This window comes from Ambystoma mexicanum, chromosome 8 (genome assembly GCF_040938575.1).
Source record: "Ambystoma mexicanum isolate Mex_15411 chromosome 8, UKY_AmexF1_1, whole genome shotgun sequence".
NCBI lineage: Eukaryota > Metazoa > Chordata > Amphibia > Caudata > Ambystomatidae > Ambystoma > Ambystoma mexicanum.
In genome coordinates, this window is record NC_090929.1 from 623,825,281 (window position 1) to 623,847,021 (window position 21,741).

At 49.0% G+C, this 21,741-nt stretch overlaps 1 protein-coding gene across 2 annotated transcripts in view; it reads right to left on the reverse strand.

The window, feature by feature from the left end:
- HP1BP3 (heterochromatin protein 1 binding protein 3) overlaps nt 1–21,741 on the reverse strand; it is a 901,708-nt gene that overhangs the window by 609,219 nt on the left and 270,748 nt on the right. For both annotated transcript variants that reach the window (XM_069610338.1, XM_069610339.1), the window contains exon 4: nt 17,465–17,624. In XM_069610338.1, coding sequence (XP_069466439.1) covers nt 17,465–17,624 — 160 coding nt within the window. The remainder of the gene's footprint in view (nt 1–17,464; nt 17,625–21,741) is intronic.

Below are 21,741 nucleotides of genomic sequence, written 5' to 3' on the forward strand. Positions count from 1 at the left end.
AGAAGCAGCTACCACACGAACTCCGCACCAGCTGCACACATACCGGGTGCGCACACGCACCATTGGACTCTCTCCAATCTCTCTACTGACTCGAACTTCGGTTCCCAAGGGCGTTCAACCTACCAGCGCCTTCAGACCATACCAATGGTATATAAGGCGCTATATAAATGCAAAATAACAATAACAAACTGGATTCTCCTCCGAATCAGCAGAAACTGAGGGAACACATACCCGAAGAGGCCCGTCCCACAGGAACGTGTCTCCTTTTGACTCTGGATGCACCACTCTGCTGGCAAACGATGGACAATGCTTGTTCTCTGGCATGGCAAATCAGTCGAGAGGGGGGGGGAACCCCCACATCTGGAAGATCCTTGTCACCTGCTCCTCCTTCAGCTTCCACTCGTGCAACTGTGCCCAGTCTCTGCTGAGAGCGTCTGCCTGCACATTCTGGACCCCCGGCAGAGGGTAAGCTGTAATGTGAAATCCCTGAGCAATGGTCCAATGGCACACCTCCTGAGCCTCTCTGGACAGGAACCAAGAATGTGTGCCTCCCTGCTTCCTCAAATAGAACATTGTGGTGTTATTGTCTGTCAACACTCGAACCACTGCGCCTTGGATGTAAGGTAGAAAGGATTTCAGGGCCCAGTACACAGACCCTCAACTCCAGTACGTGGATGTGCAATAGCGCCTCCTCCTGAGACTAGAGGCCCTGGACCTGCGACTGGTCGAGGTGCGCCCCCCAACCCACCTGGGAAGCGTCCGTCACTATCATGAACTGAAAGTCTGGCTCCAGCAGAGGCATGCCCCGTACAAGATTGTCCGTGCATGCCCACCATCTCACGGCTTCCATGAGCCCCTGAGAGATGACCACTTCGTCCGAACATAAGTCCCGACTCTGCGACCACCTGTCTGAGAAATCCCTGCACTGGCCGCATAAACAGGTGACAATTCGGGATAAGCGGAACGCAGGAACCCATGGAACCCAGCAGCAACATGTAACTGCGGGCCGAGACCACAGTTCCTTAGCCCCATTCGGGCGCCCCTGGACTGCAACTTCACCACCCTTTCGTCCGAAGGCTTCACCAGATTCTCCTGTGTGAGAAACTGAGCACCGATTAAAACCAACTCCCTGGATGGGGTCAGATAGGATTTTGCGAAGTAGATGGTGAACCCCAGCCGTTGCTACAGGCTCATGGATGCCTGGAGAGACTCCAACACTCTTTCTGGCGACAGCCCCCGTACCAACCAGTCATCGAGATACGGGTACACATGAAGCCCCCCCCCACCCCCCTGTGGAGGAAGGGAGACACTGGAGCAAGGCAGCGTCCTGGAAGCCGACTTCAACCCAAACGGGAGGACACGGAACTGGTAATGATCATCCCCAGAAAGTGCAGGAACTTGCAATTGTTTAGCCGCATCGGGATTTGGAAGTAAGCATCCTCCAAATCTAACGTCGTCAGGAATTCTCCCAGCTGCACCGCCAAGATTACATCCTGCAGCATAAGCATCTTGAACTTCAGGTGTTGCAGATTCTTGTTCAACGGCCGAAGTTCTAGAATAGGCCTCCACTTTCCATTGAGCTTTTTGATGACAAAATATCAAAAGTACACCCCCTGGCCCAGTTCCGACACCGGGACTGGTTCGATCGCCCCTTTCGCCAACATGAGTTTTACGGCCTGCCGCAAGACTTGAAGGTGCGGCTGCACCACCTGCACCAGTGGAATTGGGAGTTGAGGATGCCGAAACTCACTAGACGACGTGTCGTGACACTCGGCCCCCAAGTTTACTGCCCGCATGGCAGTCATTGCTGAGAGGACTGCCGTCTCTTTGCAGCTGAGGCGGCAGGATCCTTCTTAGGTTGCGCCCGATAGACCCTGCTTTTCTGCACCCGATAGTCCCTGTTTTTCTGCACCGTCTGGAACAAGGGCCTGAAGCCTTGGGAAGAGTAACTGGAGCGACTGTAACCCCTGTCACAGGAAGCAGCAAATCTGGCATTACCAGAGCCTCCTCGAAACGCCCGAAAGGGGTGAAAGAACAGCCCATTTGAAGAGCCCGCAGGGCCTTCGCCGTCTCAGAGTCTTTATTCCCTTTAGCGCCTCATCGATCTTGTCACCAAAGAGCTGCTCCCCCTCACAGGGCATATCCACTACTTTATGCTGGACCTCTGGACGAAAGTCAGTGCAGCGCAGCCACGTCTGCCTCGTGATCGAAGAGTAAACCGTCATTTTATTCTTCCTCAGGAGCCAGGCCAAATTCTTGGCACACCTTTGCCATCATAGCGTGAAATGCCCCAACATCATCTGGCGGAGACGGCTGAGCCGGGCTACTAGGCGGTTCCACCTCTGGGTCTGTATCCCGGTATCGTCTTTCCTGGTCGACAAAGACACCGTCGACAGTGTCACAAGGCACACTCTGAGTCCGAATCGACAAGCTCCCCTTCCTCTGGATGACATGGGGGGGGGGGCCCAACCCCCCCCACCCGCGACGGCAATGGCAGTTGCACCAGAGGCAAATTCCTGGGGAGACTCAGTCGAGGGGCATCTACAAGCACACTACGCACCACTAGAGCCACCAGGCTCGGAGCCGCTGGAAGTCTTGCATCCAATTGACCGACCAACCAACAACTGGAGCGTACTTCACACCTGCATCTACGGCAGAGAATGCAGGTTCACCAACAGGTACAGGGGTGCCCCAGCCCCACTAGACGTAGATGAACCTGCCTCCCGCAGACTTGGCGCCAATGGATCGAAACCTGGTTCTTGCTCCTCCTCCAGACCCGAGGGGCACAGAATATGGGTCCGGATCCTGTTGAAGAATGTCCACCGGGAGCACCGGCCCGAAGCCTGCCCCAGACTGCCACGGATCCCCATCGGCAACAAACTACCATCTGTCTCTAGCTGAGCCATCGACAGCAATTGCGGCCCACTGACAGTCACAGCCGTAGACGGAGCCAATGACACCGCCCTCGACGATGGAAGTGAGGACTGTACCAGAACCGTCAGCGATGGAACCTCCATCAACGACCTCGTCTGTGTTGAGGCCTCCACAGGCCTGGCCTTCTACGGCAAAGCGGACCGATTGGATGAAGCACCGGAACAGTGTTTTGACGAGTCCCGGCTGGAAGAGGACCTATGACGGTCCTTAGACGATTGCTTCGAGGAGGACTCCAGTGCGCTTTTTTGCGGTTTTATGAATTGATGGGAATAAGCTCCTATGGGGCTAGTGTCATTATTGTAATGGTGGATGGTAAGATACTGTTAATGTCACGTGTTTAAATGTACACATTGAATGATACGTTTTATCCTTATGTATTTTCTCATTTTATATTATTGTATTATTTTATTATGTTTATATGTTGACTATACAAGGCATTATTGATATAAGTATATTAAATAAAAGGGGAAGATTATTTTTCTGGTGAAAAGGGTTCCGTCTCTCATCCCTAGCGAGGGACACCCATACATTATGGAGGCAAGGCGACGGGACATAGGCGTATGAGTATTGTAAAGGCAGTACTTGTAAATGGAAAGGACACGTCTGCCATTAGAGACACTGTACCAGTATAACTGTGGTAGATTCACGTTTTTCAACCCGAGGAAGTTGCTAATGCTCCCAGAAGGCTTAGCAAGTTAGGAAGATGTCCAGTGTGTCCCATACTGACAGCCATCATTAAATGGAATGACATGACTGTTAAGATCACTGTGAATGTTGAGTTTTAAGTGCCGGGTAGGGTACTCTTGGGCAATTACCTGAAGGCCCTGGGTGTAGTTACCAGCACCCCAAAGCCCTCTACGAAGAGAGGTAATCAGGAAATCAAGGGAGGCAACCTTAAGAGACCTCCCATCTGAGACCAAGAGGAAAACTAGAGTCTCCAAAAGAAAGAAGGGCCCCCATGCCCAAAACTTCAAGGAAAAAGGTTCCTGTAGAAAATCTTGGTCTTACCTGGTGACCCTCCACCTTCCCCCACCACCAACTGAGGCTGAGTTGGTGCCAGAAAAACCATCTTCTGATGATTCAGAGTTGGAGGAGATTCAACCCTGTCTGGAAAATCTGGACCCAAGAGACCACCCTGAGCTGCAGATTTTGCTTGCAGAGGGGGGGGGGGGGTGGACCCTCAAAGACGGACTTCAGTAGGGGACAGAGGATTCCTCTCTAGAAGGTCTGCACCAGCAGGCAGCTTCCCAGAGTGAAGAGCAAGACCATGAGAAGCATAGGCTATTCTGGGAGAATGAACTCCTCTACAGGGAGCCTATGGAGTCCATTACAGGGGACCTCAGGAGACTGGTGGTACCACAAGAATTTAGATCCAAATTTCTACAGTGGCACATGAAGTCCTCCTGGCTGGTCACTTGTTTTAAGAGGACCAAGGAGAGGCTATCATTGTACTTTCACTGGCCCAAGATGGGCGCAGAAGGAACAAGTTACTTACCTGTAACTGTTGTTCTCTAGCATGGGTCTGGCATGGATTCACATGCTCATGAATATTCCCCGTCGTCAGGCTGGGAATCCTCGGTAAAGAAAAAACCAGTATCAGTTTCGTTTCTGATCTGTCTTTCGTAGTAATAACCAATCACTGGTCTCTGCGTCATACTGACCACAGCCAATGACTGCCCTCTACCTAAGCACCGCCTCTGGCAGCCATCTTCAGATTTGGAAGCACGTGAAGTGGCAGTATGACCAAGTGAAGAGCCGCAGAGGGGTAGGCGGGAGGGTTCGCATGTGAATCCATGCCAGACCCATGCTAGAGAACAACAGTTACAGGAAAGTAACTTGTTCCTTCTCCAGCATGGGGTCTGGCATGGATTCACATGCTCATGAATAAAGAATACATAGCAGTACACACATGCACAACCACGGGAGGTGGCAAAGGCTCAACATTAAGCATTACATCAAACCCAACATTAAGCACCTTACCTCCTCACCAGGCTCACCTCAGGCGAACAGGTTGCGCAGCACTGCTTGGCCGACCCTGGACTCCTCCCTGGAATCCCGATCGACGCAGTAGAATTTCGTGAAGGTGTGCGTTGACCTCCACGTAGCAGCCCTGCATATGTCCAGCAGGGGCACACCAGAAAGGAATGCCGTGGTGGCTGCGATCGCTCTGGTGGAATGGGCTCTCGGACGGCCAGGCAGCGGTCGGTTTGCCAACCGATGACAGTACATGATACAGCCGGAGAGCCATCTGGAAATGGAAGCCTTCGAGAGAGCCTTCCCCTGATTTACAGGTCCAAAATTCACAAAGAGTTGTGACGTCTTCCGAAAACACTTCGTGCGGTCCACGTAGAACTTCAGCGCTCTAGCTACATCCAGCGAGTGCAAAGTCCTCTCAGCCGGCGACGAAGGCGACGGGAAGAACACAGGCAACACCAAGGGTTCGTTGAGATGGAAGTCCGACGGTACCTTGGGCATGAAGGGGGGGGGTGCGTCCTGAGCACTACCCTCGTGTCGTGAAAAGTCAAGTACGGGGCCTTGCAGGAAAGGGCCTGGATCTCTCCCACCCGTCGTGCGGAGGTGATGGCCACAAGAAACGCTGTTTTCCACGACAGAAACTTCAACGGGGCCGAGTGCAGAGGCTCGAACGGAGGTCCCATGAACTTGGTCAGCACCACGTTGAGCTCCCACGCCGGGGCCGGAGCCTTCACCGGCGGGAACGATCTGAACAGTCCCTTCATGAACTCTTTCACCAGACGATGAGACCACAAGGACGTCCGGCCCGTGGTTCTGGTGTATCGGGAGATCGCAGCAAGATGAATCTTGATGGACGCCTGTGCCAGTCCAGCTTTGGCCAGCGTCAGCAGGTACGGCAGTACCTGGGGAGCCGTAATCCGTAGAGGGTTAATCTTCTGTGCGTGGCACCAGACAGAGAACCTCTTCCATTTGTGTCCGTAGCATTTAAGAGTCGAGGATGGCCTTTGCAAGAACCTCTCTGCAGTCGGCCGGTATGTGGTATCCTCCAAACTCTAGCGCTGCAGGAGCCAGGCCTGCAAGTTCAGCGATTTCGGGTCGTGGTGGAGGATGGCGCCTCCTTCCCTGGAGAGTAGATCCGCGTCCACCGGCAGCTTGATTGGCGGGGACGCTGATAAGTCCAGAAGGTCCGGGAACCATATCTGCCTCGGCCACGCAGGTGCGACGAGGATCATCCTGCACCGTGACCTCTTGAGCTGGTTGACGAGCCGGATTAGCAGTGGCAAAGGAGGGAACGCGTAGAGGAACAGGTCCTCCCAGGGGAACGAGAAAGCATCGCCCATGCTCCTCGCCTGGGGAAACCTGCTGGCGAACCTCCGGCACTTGGAGGTCGTCGCCGTCGCGAACAGGTCGATCTGGGGTGTGCCCCACCGTCGGAAGAGGCGATCCACTAGATCCTGCCGTAGTTCCCACTCGTGGCACGAGCGCAGCTCCCGTCTTCTTCTTCACGAGGAAGTATCTCGAGTAAACTCCGGAGCCCCGAAGCCTCTTTGGGACGAGTTCGATGGCGCCCTTCCTGAGCATCGCCTTTACCTCCTGGAGAAGCTGAGGGACGTGAAGCTCTTTCCTGGCCACGGGGGGACGCGCGGGTACCTTCTTTGAAACTCGAGCGCGTGGCCCCGGGCCAAGGCGTCCAGCACCCAACGGTCGGTGGAGATGGACTCCGACACGCTGATGAAGCTCGCCAGCCGGCCACCCACCGGGGTGCTTCAGTGGGGGCCCGACCCCACGGCCGGTTCAATCCTGTTTCGACGAGGCTTTGCCGCCTTGACCTCCTTGGCGACGATGGCGGGGTCCGCCAGACTTGCCTCGTCCTCTGTAGGCCTCCTGAGACGACGAGCGGGCCGCTTGACGGTAGGTGGAGAAACCGCCGCCGGAACCTTTGGAGGCGCCCTTGCCTCCGCCGCTCCGAAAGGGCGGCCGTCGTTGCTGTAGAACCCCAAGGGCCCGGGCCGTCTCAGTGTCCGCTTTAATGGCCTGAAGGGAATCGTCCACGGTTTTCCCAAACAGGTTGTTCCCATCGAACGGCATGTCCAGGACTCTGGTCTGTACGTCTTGACGGAAGTCTGTAGCCTTGAGCCATCCACGCCGCCTAAGGCACACGCCGTTGCCCAACTGGCGAAACCCAGTGTCGGCGATGTCCGTCGCAATAGTGATAGCGTGGTCCGATGCCACCTCACCTTCCTGTAGGATCTCCAGGGCATCCGCCCTCTTGTCGTCCGGTAGGAAGTCCAGCAGGGGAGCCAGTTTGTACCATAGCTCCCTGTCGTAGCGGGCCACGATAGCCAAGGCGTTGGCCGCTTTAATCGTCGTCGCTGCAGACGAGATGACCCTGCGTCCCATAGCGTCCAATTTCTTTCCCTCGCCGTCCGGTGAGGAAGTCGATGTGGAGGCCGCACCCCCCCGCTTTCTTCCTGGCCGCCGCGGAGACGACGGAGTCCGGGGTAGGCTGCGCCCGGAGGCACAGGGGGGCCGCGTCCGGGACCCGGTACTTCTTCTCGTACCGGTCTCTTCTAGCTGGCGTCGTGGAAGGGTTGAGGAGGGCGAGGCCCTCACCCCAAATGTCGTCCAGTAGAGGCACCGCGAGGACCGTCTTCCTCTTGGCCTCGCGCCGTTGATAAAGGAATCCTTCCTTTTTCTTCTCCTCAGGGCAGAGTTGGAAAAGCTCGGATGCCCTGGCGATCATGGAGTGGAACGATCCAATCTCGTCGGGCGGAGAAGCCCTGATGGGAGGTGACGACGGTAGATCCTCGTCGTATACCTCGTCGTCCGTACCCGTTGCTGCCGTGTCAGTCCCCGTATCATCCCCTCGGGTGGACGGGGGGGGAGGGCTGGACGGGTCGCGACGGCTGAAAAGGAGGTGGAGGGTGAATCCTTTTCTTGGGCGGGGGAACACCAGAAGGTCCCGGTTCAGGATCCCCCGACGGGAGAGGTTCCTCCGTCGGCAACGGTAGTCTCGTCCTTATCTCTGAGCATAAGGACCATATAGCCAACAAAATGGCCGCCGAGTTGTCTTGCGGCGCTGGCAGAGGGGAATCCGACGGGCGATCAGGGGCCCCGTCGGCACCCTCGACGATGTTGTCGTCACCTGCGTCGGGATCCATCCCGACGGGCCGGTCTTCATCCACGCCAAGGCCGTGGCTTAAGACCTCGATCAGCTCTTCCTCCGAGGTTGAAGCCGAATCTACGACGACGCCCTGCCCCCCCTTTTTCTTCCCCACCGGGGATTTCACGGGGGTCCTATCGATGGGCACAAAAGAGGTCTCCCTCCGAGGTGGCAGGGAGACTCTGAGCCCCGAGGTCGCCACCACTGGTGTAGCCTCCACAGGCTGAGCCAGGGCCGCCGCGACAGTTATCGATAGAGGGCTTGGCCGGATGGATTAAGGCCTTCACCACCTTAGGTGCGCTCACCGCCTTATCCTTGAGGGGGGGGGGACACTGCCTCGTTCCCCCTCCGATGGGGCCTTCGAGCTCGACCGGGGCCTCTCCAGGAGCTTCGCCGGGTGCTCGCCCTTCCTCTTACCCGACCCAGAGCATTGGCTCGTGGCAGAAGGTGCCAGGGAGGGTGCGCCATGCCTGGCGCCCGTCCGGAAAAAACGAAGTTTTTGAGAAAAAACGTGAAAAAAATAGCACTAACGCTCGAGAACAATAGCACGAGGATCCCAACACATGAACGTGCGGTAAAAATCTGAAGATGGCTGCCAGAGGCGGTGCTTAGGTAGAGGGCAGTCATTGGCTGTGGTCAGTATGACGCAGAGACCAGTGATTGGTTATTACTACGAAAGACAGATCAGAAACGAAACTGATACTGGTTTTTTCTTTACCGAGGATTCCCAGCCTGACGACGGGGAATATTCATGAGCATGTGAATCCATGCCAGACCCCATGCTGGAGAAATTGAGAAACATTGCAGGAGTTGCCACAGTTGGCAGTTATCTGGTAAAAGAGGAGCCAAGAATGTGGCACCTTTGTGGTGACTCTCCCAGTTGTGGGAGTTCCGTTTGAGAGGGTGTGGATTGAAAGGTTTGGTCCCCTGGACCCTCCAAATTCATCAGGCAACCGATTTATATTGGTTTTAGTGGACCATGCCAATAGGTACCATGATGCTACCCAATGAGAAATGTTACTGCAGAGGCAGTGGCCAAGGCCCTACTTAGCAAGGTAGGGTTTCCTAAGGAGGTTGTATCTGACAGGGCGTCACATGTTATGTCCCACTACATGCAAGCCTGTGGGTTCACGTTCTTAACTGCCTACCACCCTCAAACAAACTGGTTAATGGAGAGGTATAATAGAACAATGAAAAGCATGATTGGAGCTTTGAAAGAATCACTTATAAGAAAGTGGGAACTTCTTCTGCCACGCCTTCTTTTTGCCTATGGAGAAGTTCAAGCTGGAGTTGGCTTTAGTCCCTTTGAGTTACTTTATGGTCATCCTGTCAGAGGCCCTTTGGCCCTGATTAAGGAGGGTCCGGAGATTCCTTGTTCCGTCAAGCTAGTACGAATTACTGACCATGAGCTAGGCCTCAGACAGAAGATAGCACATATGATTACAGAGGCTTCTGAGAATTTGAAATCTGGTCATGCATTGGCATGACCAGAAGGCAAACATGGTCAAGTTTACGCCGACCAACACGTTCTCATCATGGTTCCAGTAAGAAAGTGCCTTGGAAGACAAATGGACAGGAACCTTCAAAGTTTTGGAACAACCTGAAGGTCAATTATTCGCTAGACTTGGGCAACCCCAAGGAGGCCCGAGGGTCTTTCATGCCAACTGTCTGAAAGTTTATGTTTCCAGACCAGAGATAGAAGCTTTGCTATGAGCTTCTCATCAAGAAGAGGAGAGTGAACTTCTCCCAAATCCTCTAAGGGAACACCCTTCAGATGGATCAGTAGACAGGGTAAAACTCTACAAATCTGACAATGCAGCAACAGCAGGAGTGCAAAGATTTGTTAAATCACTTTGCCCCTCTGTCCTCACTTACATCAGGCTTGAACCCTTGAAAAACATGACTGACACTGGTGATGGTGTACCTGTTAAAAGCAGGGGCTACATGTCAGATGTGAGGAATCACAAAGGAAGAGATTAACAAGCTGCTTGACCTTGTAGTTTTTGAACATTCCACAAGTCTATGGGCTAGCCCAGTTGTGTTAGTACTAAAGGCAGGAACTAAGGAAACAAGATTGTGTGGACTATAGGGCACTAAATGCAGTTACCAAGACTGATGCCCATCCCTTGCCAAGGACAGATGAACTAGTGGATAAGCTGAAAAATTGAATGTGGGATTTACTCTAAATTGTATTTGAGTTGATTTACAGGAACTCTTTGGTTTAAGCAGGAGATACCTTCCCACATTCAATTTTTCTATATATACTGATATCAAACTTCGTGGGAAGTTTGAGGGAAGAGATTATTAGCTGCCACCTTGTGAAATCAAGAATACGAGAGTGGAACTAGCGCACATTATTCAATACGATCCCACAACCTCAATTTAGACTAGTGGATAAGATGGGCTCAACAAAATTCCTCAGTACTTTTGACCTGACAAATGATTACTGGCAGGTTGCTCCGACTGACCAGTCCAAGGAGAAGACCGCATTCTCAACCCCAGAAGGCTTGTACCAGCTCAAGGTCATGCCCTATGGATTAAAGAATGCACCTGCCATATTCCAGAGAATGGTTAACCATGTTCTGAATGGGTTAGATAACTTCTGCATGGCATGCTTGGATGACATTGAGGTGTTCAGTCCTACCTGGGAAGAACATCTTGACCACCTTGGACATGTGTTGCAGGCCCTTCAACAAGCCAATCGGACCATCAAAGAAAGCAAATGACAAATTGGTCAGAGTAAAGTGGTCTACCTTGGTCATGCGATACGATAAAATGCGATTAAGCCCTTACCAAACAAAGCACAGGCTGTACAAGACTGGCCCCTCCAACTACTCAAACTCAATTAAGAGCTTTCTTAGGACCTACTGGTTACTACAGGTACTTCATTGTGAAGGCTAAGAGCAGCTTGGTCCTCACGAAGGTGTCTAGACTGGTTAGTCGACAAGCCCAAGGGTTGGAAAGCCAGAGAGGGCCTTCTTAGATCAGGTAGTCCAGCAGGGCTTCACCAAGCCAAACACAGGAAGGGATGCCAAGCCTCTTTATGAGTCCTCAACGCATCTTCAGTCAGCTGCTCTTCTACATAGGATACTTTGCTCCAATGCGGATCTGAAGAAATGGCTGCAGGAGTCCTCTCATCCTACACCCTGGCTGGAAAGTTAAGCCCACCAATGGTAAGAATCTGCATCTTTCAAACAGCAAGCAGTGGTCCAATCAGGTACCACTGTGGGGTTCACAAATACCCCACACTTAACTTTCAGGGGCCACAGATGTATAGTGGGACCAGACTGTCTCCCCCACCCACTGCATGGGTCAACACACCAGGCCAGCAGTAGCACGCAAAAAAGCAGCAGCTTTCCCTGGCAAAGGCAGGAAGAAGGCCAAAGCAACGCCATTTTAGGGCACTAGGTACTTTTAATAGCCAGTTGCAGTAAACGTGAATGTGTACACTATAAATACTGCACAAATGTTACTATTTATCTGCTGCCACAAACTTGTCTTTAGGCACATAAAAGTATCCAAAAACCCCAAATGTAAAAAGACTAGGGTGATACAAAAGTATCCCCACTGTGTGCACTGTTCCATTTTTCCAAACAAAAGGTAAAAAGACAAAAAGGGAGACAGTTTCCCGGTACTGAAAGTCTGAATCACTGCTTCCCCATGACAAAATGAGCAAAATGCCAGGGGAGTGATGCAAAGGTCTTAACTTACCTGTACAAAGTCAGGACAGGTTCAAAAGCAAAAGATTTGGGGGTCCATAGAAAGTGGAGGAAAAGTTGCATAGAGAGAAATCTTTCCTAACACAAACCTAACAATATCGCTGTACACGCCCCCTAACTCTCACCCCATAACCATCAAGGTTTGCGAGGCAGAAGCCTCTAAACCAGTGATCCCCCAACGTGTAGCTCGCGAGCAACATGTTGCTCTCCTGGCCCTAAAATGTTGCTCGCCCGTTGCTCTGGGTCATTGTGTGAAGGCTAAGAAGAAGGACATTCAGAAATGAGACAACAATGGCAGTGTACCCTGAGCCAGAACTGTGCAGGAAGGCTAGCCAATCAGCCTAATCTATTTGACAGGCATGACGTACTGTTAGGTATTGACGCTTTAGCTGTGGAAGCAACAGTAGAGTGGTCCGAGTGGTGGGGCAGGCCAGGTGCGTACAGGGAGCAAGGGGGGTGGTTACAGTAATCTCTTGGGGCTTCAGATGACAGTCCCCAGTGATTGAAGAGAACCTGAAGCACAGAAACTAAGCTGGCCTGGCCACCCATGTGAATACCCATGGTACTGCTCTGTAATCAGAAGTAAAAAGGACTCCCCACTGAATCCACCCTTATTCAGACAATTTCTGTCTTAGCACTCTAAAATTTCTATGCCACTTAAAACTCTGGTACACTATGAGGTGCATCGCTGGCTGGATCAAGAATACAATCTACGAAGATAATGTTGCCGCCAACTGAGCCTACCCCCGCTGCACTCAGGTAGACAGCAAAGGGGTTAGTCGTTGAATAGTACGAAAAGAAGTAGGAAAATAAGTGACTTGAATGCCCAACTGTCAAGGAAGTTCCAATAAGATTCTTTTGTACATGTATGATTTGCGTTTGTTGCCAAAATGTAATTTTTTGGTCCAAAATGTTCCACAATAATTGCATAATCTTACATTTTCATCTTCTGATTCTTCTTTCTAGTACGGAAGTGCATTAATGGGGAAAAATAATTGAACCAAATGCCTGTGTTTGTGTTCTGGTGAGAATTGCCAGCTTATGTGCCTTTATACAGCTGGTGCCCACATATTGGGCAAATAAGTGGCATGCATGCTCAAACTTTCCTTCTTAAACAATTTGCTTATGCCAGTTTCTATACATGTGAAGTTTGTGTTTGAGGGCCCTATGTGTCATAATTGGCACAAATGTTACATACTACTTGTATTGCAGTGCCTGGTGGGAACATTCACATTGTATGATGCTTTGCTTATCTGGCATTTGACTAATGGATTTCCAAGAGGAATGAGCTCCAAATTGTGCACACTCAATTAGTGTAGCTACCAATTACAATTCACTTATGTTACTGAAAATAATTTCTTAGTGACATAGAAATTATTTTTACTTTAGTATAGTGTTTCTTGCTAGATTCTTCCTGCTTCTAAATTCTTTAAGAACAGATATTACCCAATGTAATGTAATGAATTAATCAACCTCGAGCAATGAATGGCTAAGTCGACCCTGCCACTGGTATGAACATGCGAAGTGCAGGCTGACCCCATGTCATGGGAGTGCACTTAACAAGTGAGGTATACAACCATAAACATATAATGTGTATAATATGAAGGAAGAATGCCACCCCTTCTGTAAAGTGGTCTTCAAAAGTTCCAGTTTGTGTACAATGTTACTGGCCCACTAGCATGTCTTAGAATGCACCACTTACAACTATATTTCCCAGGGGATTGCTTGGGGAAAGAGTACCCAAGTCCATCAGGAATAGTTTTTTAAAAATTCCTAATCACTTGTCTTCAATGTAACAGACCTTGAGTGCTTTAAAAAGCACTGTTTTCTGCTAGATTTCGTAGGTGGATAACCCTCCCCTCACACAAAGCCTGGTTGAAATTATCTTTAAATTCTACCATATTCTGTCTAGTTTTACTCATCCTGTTCTCCTAAAAATGCCCAATTTGCCCCTAAAGATCCTGACAATCCCTTTGGAGGGATAGATGGGGCAGCACCAAAATAAGCCTTTATATTTAGGAGTAAATGCTACTGTTAAAACGTGCTTAAAAAACATTTACCATTAAATCTCTTGAACATTTCCTGGGAGAGAACTCCAAGCACTCAAATATTTTCATACACCCTGCAATGTTTTTGAATAATTTTGCTGGCCCAGTGCCTAGAAATGCACTGTTTGCCACTTAATTTACTAAAAATTGTATTCCTATACCAATTTAATGTCAAATGATGTTATGATTTGTTCCAATCATTTTACCACTGAATGCCGATAAATTGCATCAAATTGCTGAAGTTGCTCACCATTTCATCTGACGCTCAAATGTTGCTCATTGCTAATAAAAGGTTGGGGATCCCTGCTCTAAACAGAGCATTCAACGTCCCAGCTGGGTGTCTTATGGGAGAATTCTCAGAAATGTGCTAATTCCTCTCTACCTTAGAGACCCCCAGCAACTTTGTTGGATTTTAGGACTTTTCATTTTTAACCTGGAAAGATTGAGACCCCCCATACCCCCCCCCCCACTCATGTATTTTTAATGTGATTTGAACCCTGTGTTTCTTTTGGTTGTGGAGTCTGACAAACTCAATAGGCATAATCTTTAACATTCTAGCACACAACACCTTCAGTGCAGAGGGAAGTCTTTGATTTCCCAAAGGTTTAAATACCTTCTCTTGGATAAACTGATTCCAAGAGCAGTAAAGTGAAAATGACTACTTACAAATGTAACTTTCTAGACCCAGAATACACTAACTTACATTAGTGTGCTGGAGGGGTTCCTTAGTATCCCCTTTGTCCAGTTTCTCATGTAACATTTTTAGGTTACCTTTTCCTCAATGAATGTTTGGTGGCAGTGGTTTACTGTTAACTACTGTGGTGTGCTTTTACCGCGAGCTGCGTTTGCAGCTGCAGTAAAACACCCAAGGGTGCCATTTTTGTCAAAATGGCCTGGGTGGTCTTTTTTCGGCATTTCTTTGTGGAAAGGTTATTGAGATTTGATTTACTCTGCGTGCCAAACCAGGTTTGGTTCCTTTGTTCGTTTTGTCTTTGGCGGGATTCACCAGTGAAGCCCGCCTCTGGCTCCAGGGTGTCCGGCGGGGGCAGGAAGCGAGGGAGGAACCCGAAACTCCTTGTGCTTAGTCTCCTAGGAGACAGAAACGCACACTTAAGTGATTGGCCCGGCTAGCTGTCCGGCAAGGAGAGCCACTCTGCTGGGTGACCGACAGCTAGGTTAGAATGAATGGGAGAAACCTGCATAAAAGGCAAGGCTTTTTGGCTTGGAAGGCAGAGCCGAGCACTGGACGAAGGATCCGAAAAAGAACTTGGTTGAGATGCCTGCTGCAACTCCTGAACCGTTGGTTTGCCCGGTGAAGCCCTGCTGCTGTGCTGAAGCTCTGAATTTGTTTGGACTAGAGAAGCGGACATCCTCTGGAAGCTGGTTGAATTTCCACTGCAGTTACTGCTGGAAACCCAAGAGCCAGGAGAGGAACACCAGTTTGTATGCATTGCTTTTAAGTTGGCCAAGAGCTCCAGGAACATCCTCTTGACTCCCAGGAAGCAGGACTGACCGAGCATGAGCCATCTCAGAGTGCTGGACCCCAGATGCAAGGAAATCCCATCTCAACAGCCAAGAGTCCACAGTGGTGCTATTTGCTGAGACGTGAGGAGCTGAAACCGCAAAGTGCCACTGAATAGAAGTTAGTACCTTTCTGTCGCCGACCGTCCGGTTGCAGTGCAAGTCATCCAGACATCCTCCTCTTGTCCCAATGACTGAGGCCCAGGAACACCGGATTTGCACAGGAAAGGAAGCCAGACAAAGCCCTTTTCTTCTAACCAAAGGTACTGTAAAAGTCTAACAGAACTTACCTCTTGTTGTGTAACCTCACTTGTTCTTAGTGAAGACGTGTCGTGGTTGCCTCTGTAGAATTGCTAACAGCTTCTTTACCTCACAAGCCCTACTTTGATTTCTTTTCTACAAAAACTTAAAACATTGCGCAAGACTTTTACCTACCTGCAAGAATGGCTTCCGCTCACCTTGACTTGCCTGGCCTGGCTCCCTGAATATCTGTTCTTCCCTCCGACTCTGCGTTTAGCCCTCCTTCCAGGAAGGAGTTAACTTACTTTGCATTGGGGGTTACCAAAAGTACTTACCTGCTTCAGAATATTTGTGAGATCTCTTGTTTTATTGAGAAAGCTGGGGATGCGAGCGGGCACTGCTGGTTATTTGTTATGCGTGAGTTTATCCAAAAATAATGCTGCTTGGGGTGCAGCCCACTAACTTGTGCTACCGTGTGCCAGCACAGAAGAAGTGAATTGAAAAATGACCTCGACAATCTTGTCTGCGGTGTGGGCCGCACACCCTTTAATCCCAACGGGATTTATCTAATATTTCAATTTTCCATTAATCCACGTTGAACAAATAATTAATTCTTCAGTGGTGTATTTTATTCTCAAAGTATAGCATGCTGAGGTTGTTTATAAGTCAACATCATAAAGTGGCCAATGCATTTCCAGATTTTCTGGGCAGGCTTGGACAGATTTGACGAGAGAGTCCCTCCTTGCTTGTTCAGGTGGAACATGGCTGTAGTGTTGTCCGTCCGGATTTGCACCGACAGGTTTATTAGATGGGGCTCGAATGCCTGAAGCGCTCTGAATACTGCCAGAAGCTCTAGCATGTTGATGTGGTTCTTGGCCACTGAGTGAGACCAGAGACCCTGAGCTGTGTGGTGGAGAAGGTGAGCTCCCCACCCCGTCAGACATGCATCTGTAGTGACTACTGCCTGTACTGTTGCACAGCATGTGATTCTAAGCAGATTAACAAACATCAGAAATATTATAATGTGCATCCTTGTAGCGTTCGTTCAAGTACGCCCATGTACCTCTGTGTAACAGAACGCTGTATCGAGAAGCTGTCTGGCGCTGACTCATAGTAATATATATATACAGAGCATACTCGGAAAGGCCTTGATGAAGGACTACATAGTCCGAAATGCATTGGCCACTTTATGATGTTGACTTATAAACAACATCAGCACGCTATACTTTGAGAATAAAATACACTACTGAAGAATTAATTATTTGTTCAACTTGGATTAATGGACAATTGAAATATTCGATAAATCCCGTTGGGATTAAAGGGTGTGCGGCCCACACCGCAGACAAGATTGTCGAAGTCATCTCTTGTTTTATTCTAATAATCTGTTTCTTTGACATACTCCTAAGTGTTGCCCTAAATGCAACAGTGATATATTAATGTCAGTGTCCTTGCTATTGAAGTCACCTGAGGGTGTAGGAAGTTTGTGTGCCATCCCAAATGAGTGTTTACCGATTTAAGGAAACTCTGTGTGTATTTTGGAGTATAGTTGTGTGTTACTATTATATTGTCCCTTCTGAAGAAGGCTTACTCAAACTGGCTTAAATAAATTAATAATTGTTTAATCAAGAAACCTTGTGTGCAAGAGTGTATTTGAATACTTGTCACTGTGAATCTCTGTGAAACTCCCCTACAGCTCACATTGACCCCTCTTGCGATAAGCCTGGCTACTCAACACGCTACCAACCTGTGTAGTAAAGACTTCTACCAATGTTTGGGTCCCTATTTCCGAGAGGGCAGGGTTGTGGTAGGCAAGATTGTATGCAGTATCCTTTGGGTGCACTAACAACCAGTTACACATTACTTGCCTTCAGAGCCTCTGTGAGGATGGCGTCCATCTTTGGGCGCGAAGTTGAACTTATGCTCGTCACCTTTTGTGCTCTTGCCAGCTGATTAGCAGTGAGGGTAGCCCAAATTGGAATAGACTTCTTAACCTTCTTCTCTTTCTCTTTAGAAGAATCTTTCGCACTGAAAAGAAAAAAATACATACATGTACACTATGTTTTTACAGCAAAACTGACTGCTTCCTACAGCTAGAGAAAGTGCACTATATCAAATTAGCAAAACAGGACTCGCCGCACCCACTCCTCCAGCCCAAATCAATGTAATGTCGCCTCAAACTGTAAGCACTTTATCTCCATCTCATTGGATATGACACTCCATAAATGAAGTTGTCCATGATATATGATATATGACATGGCATTTATAACGCGCCTATAAACAAGTGTTTTAAGGCGCGACGAGGCAAGGGAGGGGGAACAGGGGAAGACAAACAACAATCTTACTGGGCCCAATGTGATTTAGATCGCACAAGTGAATGGGAAGGGGGAAAGGGAAAAGGGCGAGGGGGAAAGGGAGAGGAGAAAGTGCGGTACATGGCATTGTAGAAAATTAAGATCGTAAACGGCCCAATGCTGCCAAGTGCAAGGTAAGTGTTGGTAAAGGACTGTAGGGATACGAAAAACAGTCCCCAGGTGCAAGGGTTGCCAGGGAGGCAGTGCAGGTGTGCAACTGGCCAGGGCCCGAGATCAGAAGGGTGGCCAGGTAACCAGTGCAGAATCAGCCAGGAATTCAGCAGGGGTGAGAGGGAGAGAAAGCAGAAGCAAAGAGGAAGGTTTTGAGGTGCTTGCGGAACCGGAGATGGTTCTCCTCAAGTCTGGTATCGGATTCCACTAGCCGTCCCTAGCTCATTATTTACTTTATCAATTGTGTTATAATGAATTTTCAACTGCTTCTGTAACTTTTGAAAACCCCAAAAAAGATTTAAAAAAATAAAAAACAAAATAGCAATACAATGAGGAGATATCAAATGCCATGGTTGCTAAAAAGTCTCATGCACTCTTATTTAGGCATACATATGGTCAGCAGGCATCCCCAAAAGCACTAGCATAGTGCACAAGTGATTGCCGTTTATGGAAGACCAACCAGTACTAGGCTGGCATGGCAGAAGTAAATTTTTAGGAGCCAAAATAGGATGTTTAAAAAGCACCGGTCACAGGAGCCATATTGGCTACCATGGGGTCATACAGTGTGAAAAGAGCTGCAGTGGCAGGGGGACTTCTAAAGTCCTTCCACCCGCAAAAAAGGCCAGAGATCCTAAAAACAGAGGGGAAAAAGCAAAAATTGTAGGGGTCCTTAAAAACACAGAACCCTCTAAAAATTGTATTCTGCCCCAACATTACCCTATAACCGCAGCTTGCTCATGTGCATTAGCCAATAGTTGCTATGGGGAAAGCTTCTACAAATGTGAAGTTCCCACAACTCAAAACAGGTACCCAGCATTCCTTGACTTGGATGTTTTTTTGAGTCCTCCTTGGGTCCTGGCGTTCTCTAATAAAGCCCGACATTTTAGGAGACCCGAGTCACTTAAGGGACTTTAAGGTGATGCATTGCTGCAATTCCCCCTACACCCCCCCCATTCAAAGGGGAAGCAATTTTGTTACAGTAACGTATTAGATTGCATGGTTTCTGCCCATTTTCTAGGGGTTGAACTGGGACAAACCTGGTCAAGTTTGAGGTTTCTAACTGCATCTGAAATATGGAAGCTTGCTCCTGGTTTCAAATTGTTTAGCCACTTTATGTAAAGCATTCAAGTGTCCTATAGGTATTCCCTTTTAGGTATTTGTTTCCAATAATATATTTAGAGGTGGTGGAGCACAATGCCTCACAAATATACTGTCAAGAGCATTGTAAGTGTGCAGAAGTAGGAGTGACAGTGGTGGCATTTTTCTTGGAAAATATTTGTAAAAGGAAATCCCATCTTGCCCTACCTAAAGCAAAAATACTAAGGATTCCGTCAAGATGTCGTGTAAAATAAAGTGTCTACCATCCTGTGTTGAAACCCATTTCCGTCCATTACGCTCTAGACTAACTATGGAAAACTAGGTGTCTTCTTGAATCACATGGAGGCTGCTATGACTCTGGACATGGGATCCATTGTTCAGTTCTTTATGAGGAAACACTTGGGGTGATTCTTCAACTTAAAAAGGTCTTGCTGTAACTTTTACCAAAATTAAACAAAACACAGTTCTCAAATGTCAGAGGGGCGTCCCTTCCGTGCTCTCTCCAACTTACAAATTGTAGAGCCAAGACTGGTTTACTAACCTGCCAGACCAGACTGTAGTACACAAAACAGTTTCCAGGTATCAATCAGGGGAGAGGATTCTATTCCTCTGGTCTTCAATTCACAAAGAGGATTCTATTCCTCTGGTCTTCAATTCACAAACTTAGTGTTAAGAGCAGTTTACTATCCTGCCAAGCTTAACTGGAGTGCAGAACTTTATATAAGCTTCCTTGAACTCTGATGCACTATCCTGCCAAACGACTAAAAAACTCAGAAATCCAGAAAGTGTCTTTTTTTGGCAAGGGGACCACAACCACATGTTCAGCTCCTTGCACTCCTCCATCTTTCACATGGGTCCCAGATACCTCTGGGTTGCCTCAGGATCTTCCTGATTTGTTCCACAACTCCTTTCTCCCCATACACCCATGTATTCTCCCAGGTTCTCCTCCTCGACTTGCGTTGGGCCTCGACCCCTGGATTACTTGTTTCTTCGCTCTTGTAAGGGTCCCTGATCCAGGGATTTTGCTTTTGTGGGCCTTGCACAACTTCATATGGGTCCCGGACCTTTGTGTGGTTTTGTGGGTTCTCTACCCCTGCTTCATTCAAAATCCAACTGAACAGACCTGGTGCACTCTCCGGCCAGGTACTGTTCCAGAGAGGATACTTTGTAAAGTTAGATCCAGCTTTTATAGTGCCTTTGTTATCCCCTTCGGACTAGGGATATTAGCTCCTGCTGCCAAGCATAGCCTTGACACACACTCTCCTTTTGGTATTCACAGGGTCCCAGACCATTTTATGTTGGCTCTGTCCTTATATTTCTTTCGGTCTACGACCTGTTTATTTTGGCATATTGTCTGTGGTGCGCTTGGGTCCCAGACCCCTTTGTACTGGACTTCCAGGACACACTGTTTACTCTCCTGCCAAGTGTCCACTAATGCAGCATATGCCTGTGTCCCATTTCTCTTAGGGTCCTTGACCCAAATATTAGCTTCAATGTGCATCGGGTCCCACAACCCTCTCTAGGCTCCCCTCGTTCAGTTCAGAGACCCTCTTATGGACCCATGCAGCACCCGTACCTGGTTTCTGGGTTCCCGCTGCATGGACTCCTGCTCGGGTACCTCAGACTCTCTGAACAAACTTCCGATCCTCTACTCTCCAATCCCACAGTCGTCCCGCTTCGGCTTCAGTGAGTTGGGCTGTGCGACTTCACTCCAGGAGGCGTTCCAAGACTTCCACGAACTTGTTTTCTCTTGGCCTGCCAGTTCTTAGCAGCACCCTCAGAGACTGCGTTCCACCATCTTCCCAGTCTAGAGTTTTGTGTCTTTGCGTCTACTGTATTCGAACTTTGCTCTCGGTTCCTCCGGGGTAGGCTTGACAAATGGTCTAGTACTTCTAATGTATACTTTGGGTAACCAATAGGCAGTCTCCAGCAACTAGACTGTATTCTGCTTCCTATAGGTATTCCTCATTGCTTCACCCTTCCTACTCCTCACAGTACTGATCTGATGATTATCAGAGTTCAGTAGCACTGTACTTCATCTCAGTATTATCTTGGTATTATCTTGGTACTTGATTTCCTCTACTCTACACAGATCGAGGTGTGGGGGACCACAGGATACTGAGTGGAGTGAGAGGAAGGCGGGGATAGAAATGAAGGCAGAGAATACAGAGTTCTCCTAAGGAGATAGTTACTGGACCCATGGAGTGTGTCGTACCCCATGAGATCTACGCGCTGAGTACTACCCCAAGGGGTACTATCGGGTAGCCGCCTCACCTCCCTGGGCTCATGGGAAAGGCCTACCCCCCCCCACCCCCATGGAAGCAATGACAACACCCCGTGATTCGTCACAGTATGTATTGGTTCGCTTGGGAATCCCCTTCTCTCCATCTGATGGCTTTGTTAGGAAAGTTTTTTCCAACTTTTCACCATTCACTTCAAAAGATTCTGCCCAGCAATGATGCTTTCCATCTCTATCCAGACAGATGATAGGGATGAAGGAGCCCCTATTGCCTCACTCACCT